General features: G+C 44.0%; 1 protein-coding gene and 1 pseudogene across 1 annotated transcript in view; one reads left to right on the forward strand and one right to left on the reverse strand.

The window, feature by feature from the left end:
- Nucleotides 1-3025: 3025 nt before the first annotated feature.
- The window catches only part of LOC110299572 (zinc finger protein 709-like), a 35009-nt gene continuing 18426 nt past the window's right edge, over nt 3026-19608 (reverse strand). The window contains exons 5-7 of the mRNA XM_029480770.1: nt 5371-5497; nt 5102-5162; nt 3026-4520 (exon numbers count right to left, since the gene is read on the reverse strand). Of these exons, the coding sequence (XP_029336630.1) occupies nt 3560-4520; nt 5102-5162; nt 5371-5497 (1149 nt within the window). The 3' untranslated portion in view covers nt 3026-3559. The remainder of the gene's footprint in view (nt 4521-5101; nt 5163-5370; nt 5498-19608) is intronic.
- Nucleotides 16351-16819, forward strand: LOC110299574 (annotated as a pseudogene).

A 19608-nucleotide genomic window follows, 5' to 3' on the forward strand; every position in this document is an offset into this window, starting at 1 on the left:
CTGGGCTGGTAGTCTTGGGTTCTATAAGAAAGCAAGCTGAGCAAGCCAGGGGAAGCAAGCCAGTAATGAACATCCCTCCATGGCCTCTGCATCAGCTCCTACTTTCTGACCTGCTTGAGTTCCAGTCCTGATTTCCTTTGACAATGAACAGCAGTATGGAAGTGTAAGCAGAATAAACCCTTTCCTCCCCAACTTGCTTCTTGGTCATGATGTTTGTGCAGGAATAGAAACCCTAAGACAAGCCCCTTTTATAGTGGGCCAGGCCTACCTGGCTGTTGCCAGGTAACTATGGAGAGGAACATACCTGGCTGTTGCTAGGTAATAGTGAGAGTGAAGTTTAGACAGAATACCAACATCTAGGCTACAAAGCATGAAGGTGCTACTGCATGTGAGGTTTCTTCACAATTGAGGTCTTTGTAGATAAAGGCTCTGACAGAACATATACATAAGCTAACTTATCCCATAAAGGAATGACCAGCAAGCCACATAGGACCTAAGCCTATGAGTGAAGGATGCAAACATGCCCTCACCTGAGTAGAAGCTGCCCAGGGCATCTTACAAGCATTTCCATACGAGAAAGGAACACATGAAGCCACCATCAGGGTATCACCCAACTCAGAAAATTGTCCGTGAATGAGGTAGTCATTCACAAACACGAATGCACAGACCTGGATAAAGACAACCAGAAGCAATGATACTTTCACCTATCTTGAAAAGATACTGGGATTAGGTTCAATTTTTAAAAATTTTTAAGATTTATTTATGTATACAGCATTCTGCCTGCATATATGCCTGCAGCCCAGAAGAGAGAACCAGGTTTAATTATAGATGGTTATGAGCCACCATGTGGTTGCTGGGAATTGAACTCAGGACCTCTGAAAGAGCAGTCAGTGCTCTTAACCACTGAGCCGTCTCTCCAACCCCTAGGTTCAATTTTTTATATAATTTACTTTTAAGAGCATTGGTGTTCTGTCTGTACGTATGACAGTGTGAGAGTGTTAGATCCCTTGGAAGTGGAGTTAACAGACATTTGTGAGCTGCCATGTGTGTGCTGGGGATTGAACCAGGTATCTTTGGAAGAATAGCCAGTGCTCTTAACTGCTAAGCCATCTCTCCAGCCCCAGGTTAATTTTTTAATGGGATATTAAAACAATAGCTTAAAAAAAAAAACCCAACAGCTTTTTAGCTGTTTAAGTATGGGATGCGCCCTAATGACACAAAGCCCATAAGGCTGTCAAGTGAGTACCTCACAGTCAAGGACAGGTCACCTCAATATGAATGGTTGGTCAAGGCCGATCCTGAGGCCACATGCCAGAAACAGAGGATGATGCCTCAATGCTGAAGACAAGCTCTTTGGCAACAGGACATGGAAAACTCATGGAAGTAAGCCAGAGGTTTCCTTCATACTTGCTAGCTTTCCCAGTGACTGGTGTTATGCAGGTTGCAGAGAGAGAATTTTCACTAACAGTGTTGCTCAGGTAGACCCTATGTGGTATGGTACCAAAAAACTAGGCTTGTGGAATGACAGAGTCATGACTACCGTGGGTAAAACAAGCTTTCTCAGATTTAAGGCAACTCTACAGGAGGAAATTCGTGTCTGCTACCATATGCCAGGACAAAGTCCTGTAGCTGGACAAACCATGGGCCCCAGCTATAAAATAACTGTCACTGTTTTAACTGATGGAAGTGATGTGTCTGACCAAGTGCCTTATAAACGTCTGCATGTATGCACATGGGTCATGATGATTGGTATCTGCAGTTTGTCCTGGGAGCAAACTTTACAATGATGGTGTACCTCAGAGATTCATAATCACCAGTGAAACTTCTGATATCAGCGTCACCCTTCCAAGACTCAAAAGGTAACTTGAAAAAAATAGATAGGAGTCCATCACAGGAAAGAATGGATTATTGTCCAGCTATATCCTCTAAGTTGAAACATTCTTCCTAGGAGGAAGGAGAAAGGCTCATCAGACCCAGGAAGTGAATGAATTATCTTCTAAGTCCCAGAAAGCTAAGACTAAAGCATTCGGAGGACTCCTCGAGGTTACGGACCATAAACAACTGCTGACTCTGACCAGCAGGGCTCCCTCCAAGTTGTAGTCAACTAGTCTCGGGGTGTAGTCAAAACTCAAGTTGGCATGGGTGGTTTGCTGATGCACATGCTTGTGAGCTGTCCGTGGTCCTGTAAGTAACCTCAATAGAATCACTGCTTACCAAGCTAGGCCTTAGAAGACCATTTTTGGTTCCCAGCTGAGGTAAATAAATATTATTTCACATCTCCCCAGTTAAAAGTCCAACATGACACTGCTGCTGAAAGTGTGACAGATGATGCCTTTTCCAAATTGTTTATATTCTTAGAGTTTTATTGAGTATGAAAAGAACTGAAGAGATCTGTTCTACACAAATGAGAATATATATATATATATATATATATATATATATATATATATATATACACACACACACACATACAGAGAGGGGGTAGAGTTTTTCTCACACATGAGGTATACCCTATCTGAAGAACACTGTTGTGGGTCGGCCTAGTATTGTTTGTATTTTAATATTAATTTGGGGCCCTTAAGATTGGTTGTCTCAGAGACGACAGAGTGACTTTGTCTCCAAGATATTTTTGATTGGTAAATAAAGATGTTAACGGTTAACAGTTGGGCAAAAGAGACATTGGTTTTGTGGGCTTAGGGTCAGAGAGGGACCATGAGGAGAAATAAGGGTGCAGGAGGAGGAAGGAGAAGCCGCCACGGGTTAGGAGTCAGAAGAATGTAGCCCTGAGGGCTGGCCTATTGGAGTTAAGAGCAGCCCAGATGGGCTGGTGAGATAGCTCAGTGGGTAAGAGCACCCAACTGCTCTTCCGAAGGTCCAGAGTTCAACTCCCAGCAACCACATGGTGGCTCACAACCATCGTAACAAGATCTGGCGCCCTCTTCTGGACTGTCTGAAGACAGCTACAGTGTACTTACATATAATAAATAAATAAATCTTTTAAAAAAAACAAAACAAAGAGCAGCCCAGATGAAACCTAGTAAGTAGTAAGCAATGACTCTGGCTTATAGCTGGGAAAGTAGATTCCAACAATATAGAGAGTAGTATCTGCCCAGCTCTTGTGTTGCTTAAGGCTTACTATAAATATAAAGGTTGTATGTATCTTTCATCCGGGAATAGCAAAGGTGGGGTAGAAACTCCGGGTTAGGATTTAAATCCTTTCGACAACAGAACACTGCAAGGTGTGGCCTTTTGGCCATACTATTTACATCCAGAGGGTTTCCTTCCAGCATGAGTTGTCGCTGTCAAGTGTAATACCTAAGAGCTCTACCACAATGTCCATAGTCATACAGCTTTCACCTGTATTTTTTATGAAACTGAAGATGACAAGCACATCTAAAGACTTCATCACAGTGTCTACTTCATAGGGTTTGCATCTAATAAGAGTGATGTCATGGAAGTGCAAGGTTTTCCAACATTGTTTACACTGACAGCATTTTTTCTCCAGTATAAATTTTTCATGTAACAGAAGATAACTAAGGAGTGTAAAGGCTTTAGCATGTTATTCACATTCAAAGGGTTTCTCTCCACCATGGGTCCGTTCATGTCTCTGAAGATGACTGTGCCGTCTGAAGGCTTTCCCACACTGTTTACACTCATAGGGTTTCTCTCCAGTATGAATTTTTTCATGTAACTGAAGATGATAATGACGCCTAAAGGCTTTCCCACACTGCTTACATTCATAAGGTTTTTCTCCAGTGTGTATTTTTTCATGTAATGGCAAGGAACCAGGAAATCTAAAGGCTTTCCCACACTGTTTACACTTATAGGGTTTTTCTCCAGTGTGAATTTTTTCATGTAATGGCAGGGCACCAGGAAATCTAAAGGCTTTCCCACATTGTTTACATTCATAGGGTTTCTCTCCAGTATGAATTCTTTCATGTAATCGAAGGTATTTGGGATATCTAAAAGCTTTACCACAATACGTGCATTCGTAGAGTCTTTCGGTGTGAATTAGTCCATGTCTTTGAAGGGCAGTAGAGGAGCTCAAGGCTTTACCACATATATTACATTCATAAAACTTTCCCATAGTAGGGCTTCCTCCATGTGCACAAACAGAGTTCTTTCCACACTCCTTGTATTGATAGGGTGTTTTTCCACTGTGAGCCTCTTGATGTATTCCTAATGGATTTGGAAAACAGGAAGATCTTAAGCATACCTCACATTCACAAGACCCATTCCCAGTGTGGGCTTCCGTACACCTTTGAAAGCTGGTAAGAGAGTTCAAGTCATATTGCTTGGCCCCACAGTCCTCACGCTCACGTGGTTTATAACAGGGGAGAGATGTGGCATGCCTATCAGAGGATGAGTGACTCGTCGAAGCCTTGCCACATACATGGGATTCATATGGTGCTAGTCCTGGAAAAACTGTCATGCTTGCATGAAGGTTTGAGATCCATGTCAGAGTTTCTTCAATCTGATCATCTTCTGTCCTCTCACAGGGCGTCTCTGACATGGAACCACTGAAAAAGGACAAGTTTGTTAGAGACAGGTGCTTTACTCCGTACTGCTTATTAGATTTGTGTCATACACTGCTCCCCAAATCAGGCCAAGTATGTGCTTTCTGGCCCATGTGACACCAAATAGGTTGATGGCTTTATAGCATGGCTCCCACAGAAGAGTAATCAGAACAGGAGCATTCACTGATACAAAGTCCTAGGAGCGTTTCCAAGAGAAATCCTCTGCAAACCCTGAGGTGCTCTTATACTCAGCACACATTTTTAGTGTTGTAATGTAGGTATAAATTTTCTAATGATCAAACAACTGAAAGCTGATTTTGGGGTTTTTTATTATTTATTTATTATTATACGTAAATACACTGTAGCTGTCTTCAGACACCCCAGAAGAGGGCGTCAGATCTCATTACGGATGGTTGAAGCTACCGTGTGGTTGCTGTGATTTGAACTCAGGACCTTCTGAAGAGCAGTCAGTGCTCTTAACCACTAAGGCTTCTCTCCAGCCCTGTTTTTTTGTTTTCTTAAATGTTCATGGAATATTAAAATTCCTTCAAGTTCCTTTGCTTCAACTTTTTGATAGAAATTACCTCATATTTCTCCAGGGATTTTTATAATGGTCTTCAACATTCTCCTCTTCCCATCTGTTTCCTATAAGGCATTCCCAGAAAATTTGGGATAAATTATTAGAGATCATTGAAAGAATTAGTTTCTACCTTCAATATCCACAGAAAACATGGCTGATTTGTTCACCAGATTCTTCCCTTTCAATATAGCCCCAATTCCAGAAGAGCATTGATAGATACCAATAGACACTTGCTCCCTAATTTACAGAGTGAAGGTAGGGTGATAGCCTTACCTATGGCAGCGAGGCTCCTGCAGGTCTCCAGCATCACATCTCTGTACAGACTTTTCTGGGAAGGATCCAGCAAAGCCCACTCGTCCCGGGTGAAGTGCACAGCCACGTCCTCAAAGCTCACTGAGACCTAAACATGGCACATACTTGATTGACAACAGGTTCGTCCCACTGTGTGGGACGCACACATGTCCTCTAGCACACAGAAGTCGTCATGCAAGCAAGCACTGAGGGATGCGGAAGGAGCGGCACTGTAGCAGCACTCATTACTGGGTTCAGGGCATAGGATGTGCTGCAGCTCTGCCCCAGTCCTCTGTCTACGTGATTTCTACTTCCTGTCTCACGGTCCTCCCTCTGGGGTCCGGGACAGTGTTAACATTAGCACTCAAGAGCCTGCTTGTTCTTAGAAATTCCTCCTCACAACATTTAAAGTTTGATGGCATGAGGGAACTTAGCATTTCGATAGGGTTCACACGAATATAAAGGATAAATCACTCAACACAAATGATTTGTGCCAATACTAGGAAACTTCCTAAATTCCCACTATCCTTCAGCAAGAAAATTGTGGCTCATGAGTCTAATGAGCTACTCTAGTGGACACTTCATGTGTGGTATCACAACACTTAAACAGGTAAATAAGACTGAGCATGGTGGCTCACACCTTTAATCCCAGCACTCAGAAGGCAGAGGCAGGTAGATCTGTATGAGTTTGTAGCCAGCCTGGTCTACAGAGCAAGTTCCAAGACAGCCATGGCTTCACAGAAAAACCTACCTCAAAAAAATAAAAGTTAAGATAAATTAATTTTTTTAAAAAGATTAAATTATCTACAGGCTGTAACACAGCAATTCTGTCCAACTGGAAACATTCCTTCCTGGATGGAAGCTGAAACTCAGGAGAGTTGGAACGTGATTTCATTGCTTTGGGAAAGCAGGAATTTACAAGATTCACAGGCCGCTCTCTAAATGTATAGAAGTGGCAAATGACTTCCAGGAGACCTGTCCAGTGGTAGAGTGGCCTGCAAGTCCCGCACAGTACATCCTGCACAGTGCTCCGGGATGCAGCTTTCCTGAGTCCTGTGTCAGGACAGGCCTTCCCATGACACTGGTGACCTTCCTCAACCCTGCTCCTCTAGAAAGTTCCTCAGCCACATGCCTCTAAGGAAACCCAACAGAGCCACTGGGTCACCAAGATGGACACTGGTGGAACTGTTACTTTGGTTTGTCCTTGTTCCCCATGTGGAGGTGAGAAGGATTTGTGTTATGTCTCTGCAGGGAAGACTCACACAACATACTTGGCAACAGAACAGGAAATGACAGATTCGATGAGTGTGGGAGGAGTGATTTCATGGTCTTGGCATTGTTAAGAAGGCCTGCAACCGAGGCTGACCAGGCTGAGGGTGAAGGAAATTCTGATAGGGCTGCTCTCCCCTATGTGTTAATAGTAGTGTGCCGTCTCACTATGGTAGACATTGCACATGTCATGGGATAGGTAGTGTAAGATGGAACCCCTGGGGCTGGAGAGAGGCTCAGCAGTCAGGAGCACTGACTGCTCTTCCAGAGGTCCTGCATTCAACTCCCAGCAACCACATGGTGACTCACAACCATCTGTAATGGGATCCAATGCCCTCTTCTGGTGTGTCTGAAGACATCTACAGTGTACTCATATAAATAAATAAATTAAAAAAAAAAAAGAGGAAAAAACATTTTTAAAAGGTGGATTCCCTTCTGGGGGGTAGGGGTAGGGGGCAGAGAATTCCATGCTGTCAGTCTTCTCCTATGTGGAGGAAATGGCATGCTTGCTTCATGACTGGGTTCTGCCATGTGAATACTCTCTAGGAAGAGCTGGCTGCCAGCACAAATACCGTAAGCCCTGCAGAGCAGCACGTACGAGCAGATTGCCAGCAAGCTGCCTGGGAAGCAACCCCGCTTCGTGTAATAAGAAATGTGTCTGCGGCTGAGGTGGCTGTTGGAGGAGGAATTCTAACATGGAACAGACATGTGTTTGCTAGCCTCTACACTAGCCCGATTTGGAAAAGAAAGCAGGAAAGACAGAGAATATGAACTAGCCAACACCTCCTTTTTTTTTTTTGGTTTTTCGAGACAGGGTTTCTCTGTGTAGCCCTGGCTGTCCTAGAACTCACTCTGTAGACCAGGCTGGCCTCAAACTCAGAAATCTGCCTGCCTCTGCCTCCCAAGTGCTGGGATTAAAGGCGTGCACCACCACTGCCTGGCTAAGCCAACACCTCTTTATGAGGAAAAAAAGCATGCAAGTTTTCTGGTACCCAAAACCTTAGAACCCAAGAGACTTCAGTCCGTAAAGAGAAAGCATGAGGGAGGAATGCTGTAATGTAAGCATCCGGAATGAGAGCGGTGCTACAGGATGCCCAGCTCCAGACAAGACGCCAAAGTTCACTGGAGAACTAAAGAAAGATGCTAATTCAGGAACAACCCTGACCATGGTGCAGAGCTTTAGTGGCTTTGCTGAGCTACTTAGAGGGACTCGATACTTAGGATGCAGGAAAAGCATTGAAGGATCTCAGAGATGGGCTAAAGTGGGTCTGTAAAGGAGCTGAAAGAAGGACAGAGCTAAGAACACGGTCTACCCATATCACCTGAAGTAAATGAGGCAAGACTTATGTGAAGCTGTAGTTCTTAAAGAAAGTGGACAGAAAGGCAAGTGCAAAGCTAGGGAACTCCCACAAGGCTGGAAAGCCTTTTGTTTACATTTATTTATTTTATGTATATGAGTACAATGTAGCTGTGAGCCTTCAATTCCTTGTTGGGAATTAGATCTAGGACCTCTACTTGCTCCAGTCGGCCCCACTCCCTCAGGCCCAAAGACTTATTATTATAAATAAGTATACTGTAGCTGTCTTCAAACATACCAGAGAAGGTGGCGTCATACGGGTGGTTGTGAGCCACCATGTGGTTGCTGGGATTTGAACTCAGGACCTTCAGAAGAGCAGTCAGTGCTCTTACTCACTGAGCCATCTCTCCAGCCCCCTGTAAAACCTTAAGAATGGCTCACATGAAGCAAAAAAGGCAAGACAGTGCAAATGGAAAAAACTAAGTTGGTCCAGTGGTTGTGATGAGCTGGGTTTTTCTCTCCAGCATGGAAGTAAGCCCGGAGTGCAAGCTGCTCACCTTCCAGAGGTTCACAGCAGCCAGGTAGGACTGAGGGAGAGACAGTGGTAGTGGCTGTGTGTGTCTACCAGAGCCTCGAGAAGCACAACCTGGTGGGTAGCCCTGGGGAAAGCCAGTAAGCTTGAGCCAGCCATTCCAAGTCATAGGGGTTAGGAAAGGCATGAAGGCCAAATGAAGATGCTACAACTGGAAAGAGAACAGGACAGGGGAGCCACTGAGATTTTAAAAAGTAAGAGTCTAGAGTAGAAAAAATATAGCAGCCAGAGGATCAGGGAGTTTCCTGTGAGACTGGGTCTCCTAGAAATAATCTCACTTACACATAAAGTCAATTCAGACATGAGCTGAGCAAAGATAACACCAGTGGACATGAGAAGCTGGGTAGGGACAAGCCCACAATGCCTCAATCTTACACAAAGGACTACAGGTAACTAAGGAAATCTGGGAGTGGGAGAGATTCTCTTCCCCAGGGACGAGCACACTTCTTGCTTGTCCAGTGCTTGACAGTCAGCCCTGAACACATACACACAGGTAACATTCCATGGACTGAGCAGGTTACAAGCATGCAACAACAATTAATGGAATAAGAAGCAGCCACAAATGTGAAGAAGAGCAGGGAGGATTATGGAAGAAGGTTTGGAGGGAAAAAAATGAAGGGAGAAATGTTTAATTGTATTAGAATCTCAAAATAAAATTGTTAAGTATAACACATAAAATACAAGTCTTTTCAAATAGGAAATTCCAAGACCAACAAAAACTCAAGGAAATAATAAGGAAACTTCTGGGGGCTGGGGAGATGGCTCAGCAGGTAAGAGCACTAACTGCTCTTCCAAAGGTCCTGAGTTCAAATCCCAGCAACCACTGGGATGTGTTCTGGTGTGTCTGAAGACAGCAACAGTGTGCTTATTTATAATAATAAATAAATCTTAAAAAAAAAAACCTTCTTGAATACAAGATTAACACAAGAAGTCCATCTTCCAGTATAATAGCAATGAGCAACTGAATGGTTAGCAATTTCCCCGAGTATGTAGTACCACAGCTCAAAGGAGACACAAAGAGAAGCATATACTAAATTTCACAAAGATCCTTGGATGAAGATAAATTTCTTTTTCAAAAATGAATCAAGCCAGGCACGGTGGCACAGGTCTTTAATTCCAGCACTTGGGAGCCAGAGACGAGGGATCTCTGTGAACTCAATGCCAGCCTGAGCTACATGGCAAATTCCCATACAGCCAGGAATACATAGAGCAGTCACTCTAAACCTTCCTAAAGCTGCGGCCCTTTGATACATTTCCTCATGTTGAGGTGACTCCCAACCAAAAAATTATTTTTGTTGCTATGTGATAATTGTAATGTAACTGAGCAGTATCTCAGTTCCTAAAACCATTGGGAATTGGTGTTTTCTGATTGTCTTAACCAAAAGGTTGAGAACCACTGACACAGAGAGATCCAGTGTCCAGAAAAAAGAAAAAAAAAAAAATCAAATAAGTAAGAATATGCAGTGGCCTAGTAAATAGAAGACAACACCAAGATGTTGCTTTCCTCAATTTACACTATAAATTCAAAACACAATCCCAACAAAAATGCTAACATCTTGTGTAACAGCAGAAAGTCGTTCTAAGGTTTATATGTAAAGGGGGAAAAAAAACCCTCAACGTTCCAGACAATTCTAAATAAATAGTACACAAATAAAAGATTTTATCTTTACAAAGAAATTTAATGATCATAATAGTGTACGGATATTTGGAAACTAATTTATCTACAAAACAGTATTAAACCCAAAAAATAGTCAATGTTTTTTTAAAAGAGCAAATTAAACTCAGGAGAGTAATTGTCTTCACAAATACTATCCAACATAGGCATAAATAAGCAAAAACTTAAAGAGTTTACAACTCCCACAAAAGTATTTCAAAGTGGACTCTCCACCAATATGTGAAGACAACTCGGGGGAACCGGCAGGACCTGGAGTTCAGCACGCAGCCTCCGGGTACAACACAAAAACCACTTTGTGGCCGTGACGCCACCGACACGGAGGGCGGGGCCTCCCCTGCGGCGCCCTGAGCTCTGCGCAGACGCGGCCGAAGGGCGGAGCGACACAGCCGCAGCGACCTAGTCGCCGCCAACCGCAGCGGGCCTAGCTCCGCAGAAGCGGAGAGCTACCGATAGCTGCCACTCCTCTCCATCTGGGACAGCGGCCCTGCGCTCACCATGTCGCGGCTTCCGAGCTGCCCGTGCTCCCCTCACAGCGGCGGCCACAGCGCAGCACACGCACCCACGGGGCCTCCCTGAGCCACGGAGTTCAGTCTACAGCACTGCGGACAGAGAAAATCCGCCTCCCGCCGCCCTACCTCGCTCTTGATTGAGCGGTGTAAGTTTGAAGGCCCTGATTGGCTAGGTCCGCCCAGCGACTGCTGATTGACAGCAGGAGCTGAAGTGATGACCAGGCAGTCTCTGCCCTGGACTGCCTGCCTTTTACTCCAGCATATGGTCAGGAGAATTTACATTGACGCAGAACTTGTTCTTGTTCTTGGAGAGCTGGGCCCTGCTGTCTCGGTGAACTCGGCAAGCACTTCCTAGTCTAACAGGGTATCAGATGGTTCTCGTAAGCAGTCCAGTTACCAACTCAGTGTCTAATACAATGGACCCTGTGCCTCAGACCTAGGAGAGCAGTCAGACCACTCTGGTTCCAGTTGGTACTGAGAGGTTGAGAGCACTTGCTCCTCTTCGGAAGACCCAAGTTCAATTTCCAGAACCCACATCGGGTGACTCCAAACTGTCTGCAAATACGGCTGCTTACTTAAGAGAACCCGGGACCACCAGTCCAGGGTTGGCCCCAGCCACAGTGGGCTTTCCCCCCGTTAATCTCTAATTTAAAAAAATGACCTCACAGGCTTGCTTACAGCCCAAGCTCATAGAGACATTTTCAATTGAGGCTCCCCACTCTGATGACTCAAGCTTGTGTCAAATTGACATAAAACTAGCCAGCACAAATGCACATACCCAATGCAAACAAACAGACAAAATTAGAGATGATAAAAAAAAAAAAAAAAAAAAAAAAAAAAACAGGAGCTGGAGAGATCGCTCAGTGGTTAAGGGCACTTGCCTGACAGTTACATTTCTGTTGCTATGATAAAACTTCATGGTCAAAGTGACTTATAAAACAGTTTATCCGGGCTTAGAAATGCAGAGTGTAACAGCCCATGCTGGTATAGTTAAGGTTGGCCACAGGCTGCTGGAGCATAGCTGAGAACTCACACCTTGATCCACTGAGAATGGCACAAGTGTTTTAAAACCTCGAAGACCACCTCCACCAACAAGGCTGCACCCAATTCTTCCCAAACAGTTCCATCACTGGGGACCAAAAACTGAAACATGACCTATGGGAGCCATTCTCATTCAAACCACCACCTTCCTCCACTCCCTGGCCCCCATAGACCGTACTATAATGCAAAATGCCTTTAGTCCTCCGTCAAAAGTCTCCATAGACTTTCACAGTCTCAACATTATTTAAAGGCCCAAATATCTTCTAAGGCTCAAGACAATTGTCTCCTTGGCAGATGTCTCATGGCTCTAGGATCTCCACCGAAATCCAGGTTTCAATCTCAAAATGACTCACAATAGCTTCTCAGTACCTTCCATACAGGGACTACATTGCCATAGACTCTCCATAGTTACAGACTTCATGACTCTAAAGTCAGAACCACACAGACATCATGGCCAAATTCTGCTGCCTTCCTGGGATGGAGCCTGGCCCCACTGAATCACATTTGCAGCCGTTTTCCTTTGTCATGGTCTTGGGGAATAGAAATTTACTCAGGCTTTTCCTTTTTACATGTTAGAAGCTTAGCTGGGTAGGGTCTTGTCCAGAGGCACCTGTGGTAGTTTGAGTGGCAGGCCCCCATATGTTCATATACTTGAATGTTTGGTTCCCAGTTGATGGATTGTTTAGGAAGGATAAGTGTGGCCTCATTAGAGGAAGCATGTTGCTCAGGGTGGGCTTTGGGTTTCAAAAGCCAGCACCTGGCCCAGTCTGTCTGTCTGACCCAACTCTCTCTCTGGATGTGGATGTGGGTGTCTGCCTGCCAGCCTGCTTGGTGGCTTAAGGTGGAATACAAGCTATCAGCTACGACTCCAGCACCACGCCTGCCTGTTACCATGCTTCTTGCCACAATGACCACAGACTCTAACCCTTTGAACTATATATAATAAGTCTGAATTAAATGCTTTCTTCTATAAGTTGCCATTGTCATGGTTGTCTACTCACAGAAAGAGAACAGTAACTTCTGTTCTATAGACTAATATAACTATTTCCTTACACAGAATAGAACAAGACAATGAGAGCTTTATCCCAATACAAATTAGGTCTTGCCTTGATCTCTCCCCATCCCTGCCTTCTCTTGGTTGTTAGGCAGGGTTTCTCTGTGTAGCTTTAGCTGTCCTGGAACTCACTCTGTAGACCAGGCTGGTCTGGGATTCAGAGATTCACCTGCCTCTGCCTCCTAAGTGCTGGGGTTAAAGGTGTGCACCACTGCTACCCAGCTCCTCTATTTTTTAAGGATTTATTTTCATATTGTGTGTATGAGTGTTTTGCCTACATGTATGTCTGTGTACCACATGGGTGTCAGCTGTCTAGAGAGGCCAGAAGAGGGCATCATCTGGAACTGGAGAAACAGAGCTGCCCTATGGGTGCTTGACTTAGTAATATGTAAGCATCTCCTATGTGGTATTAGTTTTGGCAGCATGGAACCTGCGAGACGGAGAAAGGCTGAGTACTAGCAGCATGTGGGAATGACACCTAAGTCCTCTGTAGAGGCAGCCAGTGTTTTCAACCTCTGGGTCATCTCCCCAGCCTTGGTCTCCTTTTCTCTTTCAGCACAAACCTTGTTTCCAACACTAATTGTTCTGACATTCTTTTTTTCTTGAAGCTGTATAGTCCATATTTCTTTTGGCCCCACTTGTTCTTTTTCACTGTAGACCTGTATTAAGATAAATAATAACCACACAACAGAATTAATGTTTATTATCTTTTTTGGGGCCAGGCATGGTTGCACTCCTTGAATCTGAGCATTTGAAAGGCAGATGCAAGCAGATCTTAGAATTTAAAGCCAGACCATTCTAAAGTGTGAGTTTCAGGACAGCCAGGACTCAGAGAAACTCTGACTGAAGTGTGTGTGTGTGTGTGTATGTGTGTGTGTATTATTACAGTTCTGCATAAGATCTAATAACCAAATTAGTTTAATTTTAAAGTTAGTCTCAAGCAAATTCATACATGGGCAGAAAGCAGCCATGTTCTTTTGCCAAGAATGGTCTCTAGCCCAGTTTTGCCAATATTGAAACTTCTTAAGTTCTGCCTCCAGTATACAGAGCTCTCAGCATGCTGTTTTGCATCCTGTTAAGACCTGCTTACAAAGTTACAACTCCTTTCCTATGCCAAAGTCCCAGTCTTCTCCATTCCTCCAAAAACCAGCATGGTCAGGGTTCTCTGTCACAGTAAGTAGTGTTATATACTTTTTGGTACCAAATTTCAGTTCCTTTTCTATTACCGTGACAAAACACCATTACCAAGGCTGAAAATCTATAAAGGAAACATTTAATTGGGCTCAGAGTTTCAGAGGTTTGGAATCTATGGTGGGGAGCAAGTGCACAGGGAGTTGGAGCAGCAGCTGGGAGTTAACACCTTGACCTGCAAGCTGAAGGTGGAGAGGGAATAACTTGAGTCTTTTGAAATCTCAAAGCCCACTGTGAAGGTTTGAGTAGGTATGGCCCCCACAGATTCATATGTTTGAATATTATAGGTATATTAGGAGGTATGGCCTTATCTGGAGGAGGTGTGGCTTTGTTCAAGGAATTGTGTCACTGTGGAGGCAGGGATTTGGTCTTTTTTCTTTGTAAAAAGTTTATATATTCATATACCAAATTACATGCACTGTAGGTCCTTTAGGTAGATAGTTAATAGTATAATTTCTTATGACATTTTTGTTTCCTTATTGTAATATTAACCTCTTTCTTCTCTCTATATTTGCCTTTCTCCTTGTTCCCTAATTAGAACTTTTGGTTCTCCTATGTCCCCTTCAGATCATTTATTTTTCCTTTTTTTTTCTTGGATATTTTCTTTATTTACATTTCAAATGTTTTCCCCTTTCCAGGTCTCCCCTTCAGAAATCCCCATCCCATCCATCTCCCCCTGCCTCTAGGAGGGTGCTCTCTTATCCACCCACTCTAGCCTTCATGCCCTGGCATTCCCCTACACTGGTGCATTGAACACCCTCAGGCCAAAGGGCGCTCTTCCCACTGATGTCCAACAAGGCCATCCTATGCCGCATATGCGGTCAGTGCCATGGGTACTCTCTGGTTGGTAATCCATCCCTGAGAGCTCGGGGGTGGGGGGGAGGCCTGGCCAGGGGCTCTGAGGTCTTAAATGCTCTCACTATGCTCAGTGTGACAACATACAGTCTCCTTCTGCTGACTGTGGGTCAAGACGTAGAACTCAGAGCTCCTACAGCACCATGGCTGCCTAAACGCTGCCATGCTTCCCACCCTGATGATAATCTATATTGAACCTCTGAACTGTAAATCAACAGCAAGTCCATTTTGTTAAATCCAAAGCAGGTTCCAAAATGGCAGTGCTGGTGACAATGTCCTAAAAAGGACTGTTATTGGGTTAAAACATAAAAATTAAAAATCTCCCTTTCCCCTGGATGGCAGCACAGAGGCCACACTGCCACGTACTCCAGTCAAGTCTGCTTGACAGGCTGAAAAGTCTGGAAGCACTCACGAGGAAGAGTTTCATGGAAACTCACCTCCTAGAGCTTTGGAGTTCTCATTTACCCATATACTCAGACCCTATTCCTGTGTTAGTCTGGTGTATGGAACCACGAGCTCTCTTTTAGTATTTTATTATAAGTGCCTTTTAAGATTAAATTCCGATAGAGTTAAGTCTCCCCAGTGTTCCAAGGTCCCAGAAGCCGAAGAGCTTGGAATCCAGCAGGAATGCAGTAAGGAAGTTACCTATTCAATAACTAAGCATTACAAAAGAGCCAGTAGCTCAGAGCTGGTCTGCAAAATATTTACTAAGGACAGTAGCAAATCTCACCCAAACAAGGGAATACCACAATAGAGCCAGGGAATCCCACTGAGATAGAAATCTTCAGTACAGGCTGCATTGCAAATGCTGACAAATGGAGATTCTCCAGATACTTAAAAGTTACTCATATAAGAATTTAGCAAGGCCTAGGAAATAGGGGTGTGTGTGATATTGCATTATTCATGAGGCCTGCTAAGAGCAGAACCCCCTGGTGCTAGCCTTCACAAGGATCAAAGGTATAGCACTAGGGTGTGAAATCCTTGCCTGTCACTAAGCTGACCCTAGGCAGGACTGCTTTATCTTTACTGTAAACATCTACCTGGTTCCTGTAAGTCCCTTTGTGGTCATTCCTTTGTTTTGTATCAGGTAACTTCAATGTACTTTGCCTACTGTGACTTCCTACCCCTTGTATTTTCTGTACTATATAAGACTGGTGTTCACTGGGCTGGTGAGATGGCTCAGTGGGTAAGAGCACCCGACTGCTCTTCCGAAGGTCCGGAGTTCAAATCCCAGCAACCACATGGTGGCTTACAACCACCTGTAATGAGATCTGACACCCTCTTCTGGAGTGTCTGAAGACAGCTACAGTGTACTTACATATAATAATAAATAAATCTTAAAAAAAAAAAAAAAAGACTGGTGTTCACTTTGTGACAATACATTCAGATTCTACACAATCTCACGTATTGGTCTGTCTGTCACCGGCCGATGCCTTGCCCACCTGCGACTAGAGACCCTGTCCACGCAGACAAAGGGACCCAGAGGGTCTGCGGCACCACAAGATGTCTGGAGTTACTGTAAAAGATGTTAACAAGCAGGAGTTCTGAGTCAGAGCTCTGGCAGCCTTCTCAAAAAGTCCGGGACGCTGAAAGTCCCCTAATGGCTAGCCAAACATAAAGAGCTTGCCCCATATGATGAGAACTGGTTCTACACACGAGCTGCTTCTATAAGCTCGGCACCTGTACCTCCATGGTGGTGCAGGGGTTGGCTACAGAGGACGTCAGAGAAATGGTGTCAGGCCCAGCCACTTCAGCAGAGACTCTAAGAGTGTGGCCCGCTGGATCCTCCAAGCCCTGGAGGGGCTGAAAATGGTGGAAAAGGACCAAGATGGGGGCCACAAGCTAACACCTCAGGACAGAGATCTGGACAGGATCGCTGGACAGGTGGCAGCTGCCAACAAGAAGCATTAGAACAAAGGATGCTGGGTTAATAAATTGCCTCATTCATTAAAAAAATAAATAAAATCACCAAGCAGTGGTGGCACAAACCTTTAATTCCAGCACTGGAGAAGTAGAGGCAGGCAGATCTCTGTGAATTCAAAGCCAGCCTAGTCTAAAAGCAAGTTCCAGGATAGCTAGGGCTACACAGAGAAATCCTGTTTCTAAAAAAAAAAAAAAGAAAGAAAAACTCAAAGTATTTCAATGGTGCTCAGTTCTCCATCTTGTTGGAATAGGGTAGCATTCCCATTCTCCAACTTGTTGGAGAAAGTGCAAACAGGCTTTGAGATCTCCTAGTGTGGAAGTTCCACCAGTGTAGAAGAGACTCACCTCTTGGCTGCCCATGAAGACAGTCTCCTTCTGGCTCCTTCAAATCAAGATGCAGAATTCTCTTTCTCCATTGCCATGTTGGCCAGTACCCCGCCATGCTTCCCACCATGATGATACTGGACTGAACCTCTGAACTTGTAAGCCAGCCTCAATTAACTGTTTGCCCTTTTAAGAGTTACCTTGGGGGCTGGAGAGATGGCTCAATGGTTAAAAACACTGGCTGCTGCTCTTCCCGAGGCCCTGAGTTCAATTCCCAGCAATCACATGGTGGCTCACAACCATCTGTAATGGGATCTGATGCCCTCTTTTGGTGTGTCTGAAGACAGCTACAGTGTACTCATACATAAAATAAACAAATCTTAAAAAAAAAAAAGAGTTACCTTGGTCGTGGTGTCTCTTTTCAGCAATGGAACCCTAACTAAGACAAAGGAAAGAAGTAAAAACAAAATCCCGACTACAGATGACATGGTTCTTCCACAATAGACCCTAGCTAAACCCTCCACCACTAAACCCTGAGCTCACAAACATGTTCAGCAAAGTGCCAAAATACAAACTCAGCCCCCTCCCTAAAGACTAACAACACACAGTCTAAAGAAAATCCATTTACAATAAATATGAACAAGAACAAACCTGACCAAAAGAAGAAAACAAGTCTTCTATAATAAAACCTTTAAGACTCCAAAGAAAGAAATGGAGGAAGACATTAGATTTGAAAAGACCCCTCATGCTCACGAATTGCACGAATTAATACTGTCAAGACAGCCATCCTACCAAAAACAACTACAGACACAATCTAGTATCTATCAATCAAAATGCTGCTTATAATTTGTGTAGTAGGATATAGCGACTCACATTGCTTTAAGGACTTTTTTCCTATATTGTTTTGCTTTGCTATTTAGGGACTGCATGCCTAGCCCACACATGCTGTCTCCGACATACAGGCTAAAATCTAGTTAAGATATCTTCTTAAAGGAAAGAGGTGACTGCCTCTCCACATTTCATCTGTGAGATGCATGACTCCCGAGGGGACTTGTTGCTCTGATGGTGCACAGGCTCATTTTGCATGGAGCTATGCTTAACATAACCAAAAACAACCATGCAGCTACATCACCAGCTTGCCTAATGCCCTCATCAAGATGGCGAAAACCATGAAAATTCACCACTATCTCAATGAATGCAGTTACATGGGATGAGCCAAAAAGGTGTTCTCTCCTTTCCCAAGACTCCATTGCTTCATGCTTATCTGCTTCTATTTCTGCTTCTCCAAGCTCCAGCTACCCATCTTGCTTTTGCTTTTACTTTTCAGTTACAATGACTTGTATAATAGTTAGGCGTGGTGGTGTTTACAGTTAATCCCAGCATTCAGAAGACAAAGGCAGCTAGATCTCTATGCATTTACGGCCAGCCTGGTCTACATAGTGAATTACAGGCCAGCCAGAGCCACACATTGAGACCCCATATTTAAAAGGGTGTGTGTGGGGGAAGATGGGTAGAGTCATTGGCCCCTCATTTGAGTATCCAGAGAGGGGGTACTACTTCTGCAGCTAAGGGGAAGCCATCGTCCATAATGTCAGGACTTCCAGTATGGCGGCTTTGGGGTCACCCATGCTGCTATCAGCAATCAGCAGTCTCTCACCTACCCAAAGTCCAATAAACCCACTGCTCGCTCAGGGTAAAGTTTGATGACACAGAACTTTAGTTTGTCATTGTATTTTTTTTTTTTAAGATTTATTTATTTTGTATTTATGAGTGCTCTATCTGCATGTACACCTGCCTGCCAGAAGAGGGCATCAGATCACATTATAGATGGTTGTGAGCCACCTTATGGTCGCTTTAATAAAGAATTTGTGTAAGAGCATTAACATAGCTGAATGTTTCCTGAATAGTTGGCTTACATAAGATATGATGGCCTGAATAAATTATTTTTCTTTTTTTTTTTTTGGGGGGGGGTGGTTTCAAGACAGGGTTTCTCTGTGTAGCCTTGGCTGTCCTGGAACTCACTTTGTAGACCAGGCTGGCCTCGAACTCAGAAATCTGCCTGCCTCTACCTCCCGAGTGCTGGGATTAAAGGCGTGCGCCACCACGCCCGGCTCTGAATAAATTATTTAAGATCTATAAAAATGGATTGGAGAGACGGCTCATCAGATAAAAGCACTGTCTGCTTTCTTAGAGAATCCAAGTTCAGGTCCCAGCTCAACACTGTCTATAATACCAGTCCCAGGTGATCTGACACCCTCACACATCCATGCAAGCAAAACACCCAGGCACATAAAATAAAGACATATTTTAAAAAGATATATAAAAGATAAGACTTGGAGATGATATATATTAGACTTCCTAGGGTCGTAGTTTAGAACACTGATGGTGAAGAAGTATTAAAAAAGTATAGCAAAGTAAAAACAAAATTCGAGGCTTTTGGGCCCAGGCTTGGGAGTGTAGCCTTTGTGGCTTAGTGCTCCAGGTACTGGT

Source organism: Mus caroli, chromosome 8 (assembly GCF_900094665.2).
Source record: "Mus caroli chromosome 8, CAROLI_EIJ_v1.1, whole genome shotgun sequence".
NCBI lineage: Eukaryota > Metazoa > Chordata > Mammalia > Rodentia > Muridae > Mus > Mus caroli.